The sequence below is a fragment of the Eremothecium cymbalariae genome, chromosome 8 (genome assembly GCF_000235365.1).
Source record: "Eremothecium cymbalariae DBVPG#7215 chromosome 8, complete sequence".
Classification (NCBI taxonomy): domain Eukaryota; kingdom Fungi; phylum Ascomycota; class Saccharomycetes; order Saccharomycetales; family Saccharomycetaceae; genus Eremothecium; species Eremothecium cymbalariae.
Genome location: NC_016456.1, coordinates 882,000 through 896,226, shown reverse-complemented (window position 1 = coordinate 896,226; position 14,227 = coordinate 882,000). Strand labels below are relative to the sequence as shown.

At 41.6% G+C, this 14,227-nt stretch overlaps 6 protein-coding genes and 2 non-coding genes across 8 annotated transcripts, besides 1 other annotated feature; 2 read left to right on the top strand and 6 right to left on the bottom strand.

Annotated features, from left to right (window-relative positions):
* Positions 1-870: 870 nt before the first annotated feature.
* Ecym_8427 lies at positions 871-942 on the bottom strand. Its single transcript has one exon. It is a non-coding gene; the product is annotated as a tRNA-Asp (tRNA).
* An 11-nt stretch (positions 943-953) lies between these two features.
* Ecym_8426 lies at positions 954-1,033 on the bottom strand. The gene has a single exon. It is a non-coding gene; the product is annotated as a tRNA-Ser (tRNA).
* A 151-nt stretch (positions 1,034-1,184) lies between these two features.
* Positions 1,185-1,429: a sequence feature (soloLTR -fragment).
* A 1,257-nt stretch (positions 1,430-2,686) lies between these two features.
* On the bottom strand, positions 2,687-4,666 carry Ecym_8425 (uncharacterized protein; the record flags this gene model as incomplete). Its single annotated transcript, XM_003648463.1, has 1 exon — positions 2,687-4,666. One exon carries the CDS (start codon positions 4,664-4,666, stop codon positions 2,687-2,689), a length of 1,980 nt encoding a protein of 659 aa, XP_003648511.1.
* A 1,197-nt stretch (positions 4,667-5,863) lies between these two features.
* Ecym_8424 (uncharacterized protein) lies at positions 5,864-7,300 on the top strand (the record flags this gene model as incomplete). Its single annotated transcript, XM_003648462.1, has 1 exon — positions 5,864-7,300. One exon carries the CDS (start codon positions 5,864-5,866, stop codon positions 7,298-7,300), a length of 1,437 nt encoding a protein of 478 aa, XP_003648510.1.
* Positions 7,301-7,965: 665 nt separating this feature from the next.
* Positions 7,966-9,264, bottom strand: Ecym_8423 (DNA-binding domain-containing protein; the record flags this gene model as incomplete). The annotated part of the gene is made up of 1 exon (XM_003648461.1): positions 7,966-9,264. One exon carries the CDS (start codon positions 9,262-9,264, stop codon positions 7,966-7,968), a length of 1,299 nt encoding a protein of 432 aa, XP_003648509.1.
* Positions 9,265-10,226: 962 nt separating this feature from the next.
* Positions 10,227-10,755, bottom strand: COF1 (cofilin; the record flags this gene model as incomplete). Its single annotated transcript, XM_003648460.1, has 2 exons — positions 10,227-10,644; positions 10,742-10,755. 2 exons carry the CDS (start codon positions 10,753-10,755, stop codon positions 10,227-10,229), a joined length of 432 nt encoding a protein of 143 aa, XP_003648508.1.
* Positions 10,756-11,125: 370 nt separating this feature from the next.
* LDB18 (Ldb18p) lies at positions 11,126-11,659 on the top strand (the record flags this gene model as incomplete). The annotated part of the gene is made up of 1 exon (XM_003648459.1): positions 11,126-11,659. One exon carries the CDS (start codon positions 11,126-11,128, stop codon positions 11,657-11,659), a length of 534 nt encoding a protein of 177 aa, XP_003648507.1.
* A 58-nt stretch (positions 11,660-11,717) lies between these two features.
* CBP2 (Cbp2p) lies at positions 11,718-13,535 on the bottom strand (the record flags this gene model as incomplete). The annotated part of the gene is made up of 1 exon (XM_003648458.1): positions 11,718-13,535. The coding sequence occupies one exon, from the start codon at positions 13,533-13,535 to the stop codon at positions 11,718-11,720; it is 1,818 nt and encodes a 605-aa protein (XP_003648506.1).
* Positions 13,536-14,227: the final 692 nt, after the last annotated feature.

Below are 14,227 nucleotides of genomic sequence, written 5' to 3'. Positions count from 1 at the left end.
GACAAACTGGTTTAGGTAATCCACGTGACTCATAACCAGTCGTCATCTTTTGCAGTCGACCAACTGGCCATCCAATCTTCTTGCTTTTCGACCCAGCCCTTGGCAGGATGCTTACTACGTGTGCGTTCCTGAGTTCCTTAAACCCAGCTTCTCTTTTTCCTTTTTCCTCTGTTCTTCTTCTTTTGCCTCGTAAAGTCACTGTATTGTGCAAAAACAAGAACTTGCTGTCATTCTCTCTAGACTAGCAAAATCCGCGTACAGCCGAAAAACTGCATCTAGAAGTCTATTAAACTTATACCAATATGCTCACACATAGTAATAAAGTTAGTAGTACGTAAAGTTATGTACAGCACATGCCGCTGAAATCTCTCACGTGACCACAACGTCCATCCTACTGGCATGAAGCTGAAGAAAGGCCTCTTCCAGATCTAAAAGATATGAACAATGAGAACTACAATACCTAACTTCTTTTGGAATTTTATAGTGCGGACTATTTTGTTTTTAGGTTACTCCAAATGCTATGTATCAAAAGGCAGGTAAGCTACTAAGTCGACTTTTAAGTTTTTCATAAACTGTTCTCGAGTGGGTCCCACAATATACGAGAGAGAATTGACCCTGCAGCTTGCGCTCCATTGTTTATTGTCCGCGGACCTCGATCTAACGGCCTGAATTCGACTTTTTGTAGCAATTGTAAAGAAGCGTTACAATTCATTAAATTAAGACTAATCGCAATAGCTATATTTGTTTCTAGGGCTCATTAAAGTGGATAACCTTATAATTATATTATATATTATGTCTTCCTTCTTGTTCTTACAGTTACATGTATGATATTCAGTGTGAATATTTGTGACTACAATGTTGTCAAAAAAACTCCGCGACGGGGAATCGAACCCCGATCCCGCGCGCGACAAGCGCGAATTCTAACCGTTAAACTATCACGGAGTGAAGTGTCGACAACAGCAGGACTCGAACCTGCGCGGGCAGAGCCCAAAAGATTTCTAATCTTTCGCCTTAACCGCTCGGCCATGTTGCCATAATGACTTGATGTTGTCAGCCATTATTTTCATTAGAATATTAGTAGTAATCAGAAAGTGTTTGTTGTCGTACAATCAAAAGAGCATCTCGGCAGTTATGATGATCAGACTAAGAAGCATCTTGATAGTCACGATAACAAGACAAAGAAACAGCGAATCAGAGTTGTTAGAAGTGTCAAGATAACCATTGAGCTGTTATCGGCTAGGAATCTGCATAGCAAGTAAGCAAGAGAGCTTAAGTAGGACAACAGAAACTATAAAAGACCAAACTAGCTAGATTAGATTAGATTAGATTAGATATAGGTCCAGCTAGATCCCCAGAGGGTAGTTGAGCCAGATCAGAGACTATATAAACAGTAACTGATCATCAACCTACGTAGTAGCTGACACGTGACATCAACTAGTGACCCTCGACAGTGTCTGTCGTAAAATCAAAAGAGCATCTCGATAGTTATGATAGTCAGGCTAAGAAACATCTCGATAGTCACGATAACAAGACAAAGAAACAACAACTAAAACAAATAAATATAATTAAATTTATGCCGACCAATCAGGAAGACCATCAAACAACTGCTATACCTAATATAGGCAGCCTTCCTGATAACATTACACTTAGCGTACCCTTACGGTTAGGCGCAGACACAGAAGCGCTAGCAGATACGGTGAGTCTACTAAAAGACTTAGCCGATCGTAAAGCCAGACTGGTAAAGCTCCTTGCAATGATTTGTGGTGCAATGATAGCAGTGACAGTGCTACTCTTTAATCAGTGGTACTATCAGAACACTGGCTTAGTTTTCGACTACGGCTATGATGCGTACCAGGTCACGCGTTCGCTGGTGAAAACGGAGACTTCGGGAGTAATGCCGGTGTTAACGCAGGAACAGGGCCTTAGTTTATACAAACGATGGTCCTGGCGTATCGGGTTGCACGGTTTGATGACCGTCCTTAAAGACGTATCTTTCGTGTCCGCTGGTGCTTTATGCGGTGCATGGTTCACAGCGCTACCAGTGAAAGCCCCGACTTCTTTGGCTTATTGCATAGCCTCAGAAGTGACCACAGCGATCCTGTACTTTCTCGAAGGTTGTACGTCAGCATGATATTCGAATGAGGACTGGATCCGACAGAGGGTCGTTGAGCCAGATTAGAGACTATATAAGCAGTAACTGATCTCCAACCTAAGTATAGCCGGCACGTAACGAGATACTCCAGCCAGCACGTGATCTCAGACTAGTGGCCTCGACAATGGTTGTGTCGTAAAATCAAAAGAGAAGCTAGAAGACGGTAATGATTATTGTGAGGACAGCAGAAACTATATAAGATCAAACTAGCCAGATTAGGATACTAGTCCCCTCTAGGACACTAGAGGGTAACTGATTAAATTATATACTATATAGCAGTGACTAATCCCCAACTGAAGAATTAGCAAGGAACATGACTTAAAGCTAATCACCCTGGACAACAAAAAACAACACTACATCATCGCTCACAGAATGGGTACGATGCAACTACAACTGATTATGCAAGCGCTAAAAATAAGTAATAGATATTATAAATATATAGAGATAAGATAACAATTATGAATTAATTGCCAATGAAAAATAACAACCGGCTACAGGGTTTCTCTATCCTGTGCTATTTTATTTTATAATGCATCATTTGTGGTGATGACAATGTTCAGCCCACAGGGAAGGATACTGCCAATTAGAGTATTCATTCTGAAGGGCATTTATCTGAAGAAGCAAGCCAGCCTCCATATGCCATCCAATGTGGCAATGGAAGGGCCACACGCCGGGATTATTGATCACAAATCGTAGAACAGCATAACCATACCCGTTGACATTTACCGTATCTCTGAGAATAGGATTCTCAAAGTTCATAGCATCAGAGTCATCTTCGTAGAAGGTATCATCAAAGTAGCCCTTTTCTCCAACCTTGAGTACCCAGAATTTATGCCCATGTATATGGAATGGATGTGCACCATCGTCAAAGTTATTAACAATAAGATCCACCACTGTCCCACGCTTATCAAAGTTAAGCAAATATTGGTTTTTGTTTTTGGTCTCTAATTGGGGCTCAGTCCTTAAGTTCCGAATCCCATTGTCATTCGCACTGAAAGCCAACTCATGCATAGAACAACTCTGCTCCAAGTGCCTATACGTCATTTCATTAAAGTAGCCACGTGATAACTGTCTTTCCTTAATCAAAAATGCAACATCCAAATTCACGGAAACGTCAGGCTTTCGCGACCCATCCTCACGCAAAGGCACCTTCCCATTTAGCGTCGCAAACAAGCTTTGATCAGAATCACGACAGATAACATCACCACCGCCATAGGGCCAGCTGGTACTCAAGACCTCCCCCTGCTCCGCAGTGGAATTTCCGTAACTCACAACTGCCTTTACATCTTTGTCAAAGTTAGGGGAGTCATCAGCAAAACAAAACCGATTAAACCGCGCATGCATCCAGAACCTATCGATTGTGTTTTCTTGTCTTTGCAAAATAAAAGAATAGCGCTGCCCGACAGACATATCCAACGAATGCATGTCCACAGGTTCCACATTCGTTCCATCAGCCTCAATTACACGAAGCAAATGGTTATCCACAGCGAAATTAAACGAGCCAAAGAACCCTGCATTCACAACCCGCACCCGATATTTCACCCCAGGTTTGAACTTCACAACAGCTAAATCAGCAACACCTGCCCCTACATACCTGTCTCCCGTATCAGAAGAACCAACAGACCCCTCCGAATTCGCATGCGGCACCATGTACGTCGCAGAATCAAACACAAACTTATTGCTCCCCTGGATCAACCCGTTATCAGGCGTCGGCTCCTCATTCTCATTACCTGGAGCCATATATTCATCCAAATAACTCGACGCCACATCATGGTAGTAATCGTTCACCAAAACCACAACATCCTCATCGTATGCCTCAGACAAAAGCCTGTCTTCCTTCCTGGAATGAATCACCAACGGTCCAAACACCCCGTCCGCCGCCTGCGTAGAAAAATGTGAGTGGTACCAGTATGTTCCCCACTGGTCTTCGTCTATCCTAATCCGGTAATTATACCGCCCACCGTTTCCCGGAATCGGGCACTGATTGATATGCGCTGCCCCATCGTTAAACCCATCCCTCTGATTGAAGAAAAGCCCGTGGCAATGAATAGTAACCGCCTCGTCCTCCATCCAGTTCTGTACATGGATCCACAACACATCCCCTGCATTGGCTTCTATCAACGGACCTGGATACTGTCCGTTGATAACCGTGAGATTCCTTACTATTCCATCCGGTGCCTTTTCCACCAATTTGGAGATATTGAAGTAGTAGTGTCTCTCCTGCGGCACGTCGCCCTGCTCCCGCCAGTATCTGGTATCCATCGTATAGTTTTTGCTTGTATCTAGTCGCCACGGCCGCTCCGCCCCCCTAATCTTCGCTAAGAGCTTGATATCTCTAATGGTAAAGGCCAAGATAAGCAACGGAATACAAACACATAGAGTGTACTGCAACAGAACAAACCATTGAGGTCTTTGTTTACACCTGTTGCCGGACTCTATTTCGCACTGCGCACTCTCATCCCTGTCTTCTTCTCCCTCCGAACCTATAATTGGGAAGTATTTACCATAATGCATACTTAACAAAAAACAACAAATACACAGAGAGAGATCCGCCCATGTAGCGCCTGCTTTCCTTCCTTACACCGAAATCTACTGACACGTTTTGCGCCCAGACGCAGCGGTATATATATATGCCATATATTTTAGAAGGTTACCGCTCCTTTACTTTTATAGTGTAATACTGCATATTCCGGGGTTTCCTTTTTTCTGTCGAACTTCTAGCCATTACCGAATTTCTTTCTACGATAACACTGCAAAAAAAGGCACGTGTGAAACTATATACAGGAATAATAGCCATGCATGTGGAAGAGCCCCTGCGACCGTTTCTGAACGTACGTGAGGAAATGCAACAGCGCATTGTGGCCGGTTTACATAAGCACACATGCCCGCTTTTTAACCCCCCCCGTCATCGTCTCGTACCCCCTATCTTACATTCCTGGGCCCTTTCCTTTCAGGCGCTCCCCACACGGATGGACCGATGGTTTCTCGTGTTCTCCGTTCTGGCTGCCGAGTTACCAACCGAAACTGCGGAATCACGTGCCAGGCATGCATGCAGAAGACAATGTACTGTCGCGGTCTGTTTGCCCTCTCTCCACCACCTCGGCAGTGAGCCAATAAGCAACGCAAATATCGGTCACTTGAGTCAAAAAGCAAGAATATGGAGATCTCTTAAAAATAATTAGAAATGCCGTCCCTTGCGTCAGCACATGCAAGCGCAAGAAAAAAAGTCAAACTAATTAGAGTTTAGGAAGACATGTCGAGATTTACCTGGTGAGTTTCTTGGACAGGTTTCCACGTGCGGGCAGAGCAGGCGGCAGATTATGTTTTTTATCAAAATTGGCTTTTGGCATGGTTACACGTGCTAGGGTATGTGATGTGATGTGAGGCAGGAATGGGGGCCTGCATGTGTATTTCGTTCTGGCTGTCTAGTCAGCGCAAAGGACGGACAGTAACTAGTCTTGTAATGGCAAAAAATAACGCTAAATTGGCAGAACGGTGGTGAAGCGGTATAATGGGAGCAGCGTCGGTTGTAATATTGGTATGCAAGTCGAAATTGAGTTTGCACGTTTATTATATATATATGTATATATGTATATATATATAGAAGATGTAGTTCTCGTATGATGTGGTATGGTGGTGGTGCACGATGTTAATTTTTTTTCAAGACTAATAGCAAGGTTGTTTTTAGCTTAACTGTACGCAGGTTATGAAATGAAGTTTTCAAAGGTGATATATGGGGCAGCAATCATTGAGGGGATTGCCAGTGGTGTTGAAGGTAAAAAGAGTTCCAATCGGCAGGGGATTAGGAAATACGACAAGATCAGTCCCTCGTTAGCGGAAATCAGGGCTGATGCGGCGGTGGCGAAGACCAATACGGATACGTCTTCTGTGGAGGGTAAAGGGTTTAACAGGTTTCTTGTGATTTGGTTGGAAAATACGGATTTCGATAAGGCGGCTGGTGATTCCAATATGAAGTGGTTGGGTGAGCACGGTATAACGTTGAATAATTATTGGGCGTTGACGCATCCTTCGATGCCTAATTATTTGGCATCGGTTGGTGGAGATTACTTTGCTGTGGATGATGATAGATTTATTCGGGTTCCAGAAAATGTTTCTACTGTCGTAGACCTGCTGGACACGAAGGGGATCTCTTGGAGTGAGTATCAAGAGCATCAACCTTATACAGGGTTCCAAGGGTTTAATTATTCCAATCAGGAAACGTTTGCGAGCGATTATGTGAGAAAACATAATCCGTTGGTTTTGTATGATTCAATTGTGAATGATGATGACAGGCTAGCAAATCTGAAGAATTTCACTCAGTTTTACAAGGACTTGGAGGACGAGAAGTTGCCTCAATATGCAATTATCACGCCTAATATGACCAATGATGGACACGATACCACCATCAAGTTTGCTGCTGACTGGAGTAGAAGTTTCTTGGAGCCCCTGCTATCTAATGAGTACTTTATGCGTGATACTCTTGTACTGTTAACTTTTGATGAGAATGATACGTATACTTCAGCTAACAGGGTGTTTTCCATTTTGCTTGGTGGTGCCGTACCTGAACATCTGAAAGGCACTACTGATGACACTTACTACGACCACTACAGTCAATTGTCATCTATCGAGGCTAATTGGGACTTACCACATTTGGGGAGGCATGATGTAGACGCCAATGTTTTCCAATTTGTTGCTGACAAGATTGGGGTTACGAATGTCGACGTGGAAACGACGTACAAGTATAACAATTACACCTACATAGGTTACTTCAATGATGTGAACATTGAATTCCCTGCTCCAAATGTTACTGCAATTAATAAGAACGGTAAAGGAATTCTAGACTCAATCAAGGAGGTTTGGGAAAAGGAGTACGAAAAACAGGTGGCGGGCTCTTATTTTACTTCAACAACTACTACTGTCACACCAAGCTCTCATTCAACTGCTGATATTATTGTGCCTGTGGAAACTGTGCTTTCGCAAACAGCAGATTATAATAACGCTAAAGATGCTAGTTCCTCGGTTACTAGTTCCTCAGTTACTGTTTTCTCGGTTGCTAATTCCCCAGCAGGTGCAGCATTTCAGCTGTTACCAGGCATGCCTTTTTCAGTGCAACTCCTATTTACATTATTGATAGGATTCGTTGTCTAATTTTGAAGGGTTGCTATTTTATATGAATCCTGGATGTCCCAGAGATAAGAAGGAGTAATAAAGGAGGCCAACTTGTAGTAATGGACATCATAGGTTCCAATAATTTATTTATTTATTTATTTATTTTACATATGCCATGGTTCTGTTACACAGCTTTTCTAGCAGAGATAAAATTCTGAAATAAACTACCCAAAAGAAGAGCGCATAAGACAAGTATCGCTTCTCTGCATAGGTTGGGCTGCCTGGAACCTCGAAATAAAAATTATATATATAACACCATGGGATATCAGATCCTTGATTTTGTACAAGAAATGTTTCTTCGAAGTTAAATTTACCATTTTCATATAGAGAAGTGACGTTTCCATGGGTTACTATAATGGATTTATTTTCAAGTCTGAGAACTAAGATTCCACTCCACTTACGGGGTAAGATACTAAGCAATTAAACAAAAAAATCGATGGTTCCAGAAGACAGGGGCATCAACTGTGATATATGGACCAGACCTAAATTAAAGGAAAGTACTTTATAAAAGAGAAAATCAGTCCACAAACTCTTGATTACAATTACCCGAAAATGAATTCGAGAATTTTACATATACGATTTAATAAACGAGTAATTTGTAATAGAAAGGAAACAAAAGTATTTGAAAATGAAATCATTAGTGATCAACACTTCATAAACAAGTTTTTCAATCTGTCATCGGCATTTAGATCTCTTTCCTCTCGAAATGTTTGGGTTAAATGTTGAAATAGTGCGAAAGACTGTGGATACCTGTCCATATTTGTTACCAAAAACTCGTGTGCATATTTGTTGAGGAATCTTTCAAACTCCATCTCACTGAGCATGTAAGATCTCTGTAAGTTTTGCACTGGGCTTGAGCTCTCTACATGAATTTCCTCCTGTGGCACTTGCGCAATATACCTGAATTGAGTTATCTCCTGAGACTTTGCCACGTTTTGAGGCTGCATGAGATATTGAGCACCAGTACCACAGCCTTTTTCAGTGGAGCCCATAAGGAGATCTCCAGGCTTTGAGGTAAGTATTTCGGACTGTGTAGTATGTGATGAAGTTGGTATATTATTCACAGAAGGAGGACCTTGATACTGGTATTCTAGTTTTTTGCTCGCTGAGAGATCTACAGGTGAGTCTTCAGCTTTTAGGTGCTGTACTTGCCCTTTCATTTCGGTGGAGCTTTCGCTCTTCTGGATGGATTCATAAGTTGGAGGGGAATAACTCTGACTGTTACCTACCACGGGTGACACTTGACAAAACAAATCATCCATCTCTAAATCTTTTGAAATATTCACCAATGGCGCCACTTTCCCATAGTTAGTATTCTTGCCTGATGACACTACCCCAGGCTTGAGGAAGTTTCGCTTCAACTTCAACCCATGTCGTTTCTTGAACTGAGACAGCCATCCATTACTGAATGACTTTAGCCGCTTCGGATCAGTAATCCCCAAATATCTCGCGTATTGTTGCCAGCACTCTCTGAGTGTGTTTTCTGTTATCTGCTGATTATTGAGTCTTAGAATAGAAACGTAATCATCCATGAGCTTATTCATCTCATCGTATTTGTAGTTGCTTTTATTTTTGCTCACCTTGGCCTTGGCAAGTTGCTTTTCTTGCAAATCCTTGTAACGTTCGCGCAGTTCGTCCTCTTTCTTAATCCACTCACTCAGAGTCGACCCAGATATCGAGACCTGTTCCTTAAACTGATTTACGATCTGCGCTTGTGTGATTTTTGTGCTATGATAAAGGTCCAAGATCTGAATTCGCTGCTCCAACGTAGCCCGTGGGGGTCTTGGCATCGTTCCTGAACCTTGAGAAGAAAGCGAATCCGACACCCCACCAACGTCTTCGACGGTACCTGCCATACTTGAATTGTCTCTATGCTGCATATCATATGTAGGCTCAAGCATAAATACCTGTCCTTGTGTAAGCGTTTCAGTAACAGCTGTCATTGTTTATGAGCCAGCTGCTGCGCCAACTGATAAACCGTGCAAAATAGAGATTAGGACCCGACCTAAAAGTAGCCTGATATAGCCTTGTAATCCAAATGCCGACGATAGTCACTCGGAATAATATTTCCACGATTTCTAAAAACAAATTTGGACTGTTCCAACCTATAAAAGCACTAATTTTAGACTTTCTGGCTCGGCAAGGAGTTAGTTATTGAGTAAAGTTGGCGCCGCCACCTGCATATTTTCCTCGAGAACTAAGGCTTTGTTTCTCCAGATTTTTTCCGCCCTCGAGCGTGCAGAGGGAGAAGAAACTGAAGCCAATAGTGAATGAGCAAGTGAGACCACCCCCGCCCCCCCCTCTCCAGCATTATCGTCACACGTATCGACCTTTTTTCATATAATGGTCTCGGACTACTTCGTTTTACCCCTCTCAGCAAAATGCTCTAAGTAAGATGCACCTCCCATATAAGAAACCAGGTCCACTCACTCGGAAGAGAGGTCTCCTTTTTGTGAGCACTACCGAGGAGGGACAGCGGTTTCAGCTGGGATCTAGGTTTAGTTATATATATAATACTTAAATAGATACACACAGATATATACGCACATGCATATATATATGTGTGTTATCTTTCATATGTATGTATATATATACAGATGGATAGATAAGGTTGTGTACTGATAGGCCAGAAGAACTAAGGCGTCCCCTATGTTTCAACGCGATGCATCTCGATACCAACCATCTTGATTAATAATAATAATAATAATAATAATAATAATAATAACACTTATACTGCGGAGAAAGAGAAGAAGATTTTGGCAAAAAAACAAGAAGCAACCTCGTCACTCAGAAGTCTGAGTCAAACTGCTACAACAAAAGCAATTCGAATAGCGCTTTCTTGTGATGTATAAAATTTCTAAAATCATTTTTGTTCGACGAGTTGGCGGCCTGAAACACCCTCTGCTTAGTGGGACCCTGCTCCTCTGCTAACCTTCTCCAATACAGACTCGTATGCAACTTCAGAGAAATCAGTGCCCTGAATATCACATGAAACACCGTTTAGGGCTCTTCTCAAGGCATCCTTCGAAGAAGCATAAACCATCTTGGACCTGATGGGTGCAGTATCTGGAGACCAAGTGTAAAACACAATCTTAGACCGCTTGCCCTCTGCACCACTGATTTCATACTCGAAATCGTAAACAGCATACAAACAGTCTTCCTCTGGCAACTTCTCCAAAAACACATCGTAATCACTCTCATTAGATGTCTCCTTCACAACAATCTCCGTCTTGTCTGCATTCAACCCAAACAAGACAAATTTGTACTTCTTGCCCAACTTCAAGTCATTAAACGCATTTAAAGATTCATCTGCAACTGCAACACTACATCAAAAACAAAAAAGCCTCCTTGTTAGTATTCAATTATCCAAAATTAAGAAACATCCTCAGACCGCAAAACACCTCTCTCACAAACACATACCCAGATCTAGACATTGTGCGAATTGAACTAATTTTATGTGATGCTCGCCCAATTGGATTACTTCAAATGATTCTTATACCTAATATCAATTAGATAAGTCCTACTGTAATCGACACAATTACTCGCTGTACAAAATATTGTATATATGTGTAGAGATATATATACATATTTATTATAGCTAGAAAGTACAAGTCTATTTAAAAAGGGATTCCGTGTGATTTTTCGACAACGAATGAAAGGGGTGGCAATATCATCGTAAACGGGTGGATATAATCAGGTTATACGGATGTGAACCTAGCCAAAGGACCAACCACTCTGAACAGAGGTTTCTCAGGAGCTTATATGTAGTGGTTGATGGTTTGAAGAGTATTCCAATAGTGCAGGATGGGCCCCATCATGTTAAATGAACTTGAGAAGCGGGTTGAGGCGTTAGAAGGTGGTGTTGGTGATGCAAATGACGATGCTGCGGTATGCGCAAGAGTTGGGTTGTTAATGAAGCAGCTACGGGAGCTTACTCAGAGGGGGTTTCGATATAATGAACAGATGTCTATTTACATGGAACATTTTAGTGGACAGATGTTGTGCGATGAAGTGCAAGATTGGGGATCGCAGAATTTGGAGACAATTGTAGAGTCATGCAGTGAAGAGATTGAAAAGATGGTTTCAATGCTTCAAGAGCTAGAGTTGGGATACAATCATGATTTCGACAGAGTCCTAAAGGAGTGCGGTGGTATTATGCAATCTGGGAATGTCACGGTTGATGTATCCCAGTTGTCCGAACTCTACAAGAGATGTAACAGGCTGGCCATCGGCTCTATTCATATTACTCTGAGATTCATTAGACAGAATCACTTAACAAACGAGTTTTGTCACAAGATGGAACGTATCCTTCTGGAGAAAGAACGGGAGCTTCCATGACATGCTCTCCCCTTCTTCTATAGGAGTAAAAGTATCTATGTTTGTGTATGTAGAGTGGTTATTTCGCTAACAGCTTGATCGCATTTTCGAGCACGTCCGAACGCGAGCGCTGCAGTGCTTCTGCTTTCTGTTTTTGTTGATATAGATACACATTTGTATCCGTCCCAACAGATTGATGCAGCAATAGTTGATGAGTTTGCTGCATGGTTTTAAGTCCGCCAGGTGTGAGTATTCTTGTTGTACATTTGGATATACGTCTCAACAAAGATAGCATGTATGGATGTATGAGAGGAATGTTTGTAGTTATTACAATCTGGAAAGTCTTTAATTTCTTCTTTCTTTTAGCATTCGTAGTTTCCGATATCTTCCATGATTCGTAAGTGGCCTTATACGCTTCACATTCCATATGTAAAATGGCTGTAGCGAGTTCGAATTCCAAGGTGGCGTCTCCTGGTTGTTCAGCTGGAAGGTTGAGCGGAGGTGCATCTTTAAGTTCTTCTGCAATTTCGGCATACAGGTTAGGATAAAATATAGGGAAGAATTTACAATTGTATAACATAGACTGCACAATTTGAGAATTGGATCTCATCTGGTGTTCTTCCAAGTTTACTTTCGTAATCGTCCTGTAAATCGTTATGTTCCTAATAAAGGTATCGAATTGCTGCTTAACGAATGATATTTCCTTCATATTCTGTGGAAGAGGCAACGCCTGTAGCTTACGGAATTCGTAAATCATATGGTGGTCGTACGGACGTAAACCCTCTAATTTGTATCCAGATGGGAGTTCGTCTTCTATCTTTGTACTGTCGTATGCATATTTTAATAGAGATAGTTTGTAAAACTCGTCTCTAAGCTGAGCGTTATCAATATTCGAGGAGAATAGCACACCTCTTAAGACGTCTGGTGAACAATTATTGTTGAGTCTTGATGTCTCTTTAGTATTAAATCTTCCTGTCTTTAGTGGATCCAGTAACATGGAGACTGTTTGGACCGTCGAAAAACGCGGAGAATCAATCGTTTCTTTATCGGGGAACAAGTTTTCAAGCTTTAGGTATATCTGTGACAATCCCATATATTGACCCGTATTGCCTCTGACCATTAGTTGGTCTATGATGCTAACTTCCTCACTATTACAGGTCCTAGATGGCAGGATCGCATCATATTCCAACCTACTGTAAAAAAATTTCGCTTGAGCCGGAATTTTACAAGGGAATAACCCAATAGCATCAACCCCATCTTGTATAGAATCCACTACAATTACAGGTACTGATTGTTTTGTCAGAGGATGTTCAACGTGCGTAATGTGATTTTTCGAAAGCTCATCAAACTTATGTTGTGTAACACCCACACCTCGACATAAGAGTGAATACTCTGCTGACGGCCAAAGTACCTCAATGGACTCACCACTTGTACTAAAAAGCTTAATCTTGCATGTGTAAAAAGTTGATAAAGTCAACGACACATCTGGATGAAGAACAGGATTTCGTTTCTCAATCCAACTACAGTTCTTCGTAGAGAGAATAGCATACTTTGAATCCACTGGGTTCATAAAAAGTTGGGCAATTTCCGAATAACGTTTAAATGTCTGTAAGTTACCAACTCCATGAAGACCACAATTCTTGTAGAATTTGAATTCTATATTCTTTTTGGTCGCATCATAGACTATAATATCTTTGAACTTGGACAACGGCATACGAAGTAGATCATCTGGTATTTCCACAGCAACCTTCTCAGAGACCCGTCCGCTTTCAACGGGCCTTCTGAAATCCTTAAACGACCCACTAGCCCTTACCGTATCCCTATACATCGGGGCATGAGCAGGTTTTCTTCTCAGGAACACGAAGAATAGATCCTTCCATCGGAAAATGTCATTCATAACCAACTTAGCCTTATAATACAACTACTGATGCTCAACAACGAGGCAAGACAATTCGAAAAAAAGCGGTCTAAACGAGCTCCTGTACTATGTACCAATAACCCTGAATAACAGCTAGACATCTAAGCGGATCCGTGAGAATCTGGAACAACAGAAGGGAAAGAGAGCTCGTTCAGTTTCGAGAACTAACTATTATCCTCGAGGAAAAAACGTCCAATTCATCTGTGCACGTGCAAAGTTTTACCACAGTGTTCAGTACATTATTATCAATAATAGTTCTTTTTATTGACATTTGGCAGTCTTCCATACGAAGGGTTGCCAAGAGACTCATGATGTAGTCGCTACATGTCTTATAAAATATATATAAATGTCTACATGAGTTGTTTTAGACTTCGCTGCAAATTATGCTGTTTATGTAATCTGCATCGCGCCTTGCATGCGTGCGTCTGTAGTCAACATTATTAATGTTTGTGGTTAACTGTGCTGGAACGTCAGGAGGAACCCATAAAGACATAGGTAAGGAGGCCACAGACCGGAGAAATCATAAACATCTAATTCACATTGATGCACACCTCTATCATAGCTAAACTTACAACAATCAACAAAAATACAAATTATTTTTAAACTGTAACAGGAAACAGTGATTTGCTGTATAAACTTTTTTAGAAGCCACAGTTAATGCGTATCGAAGT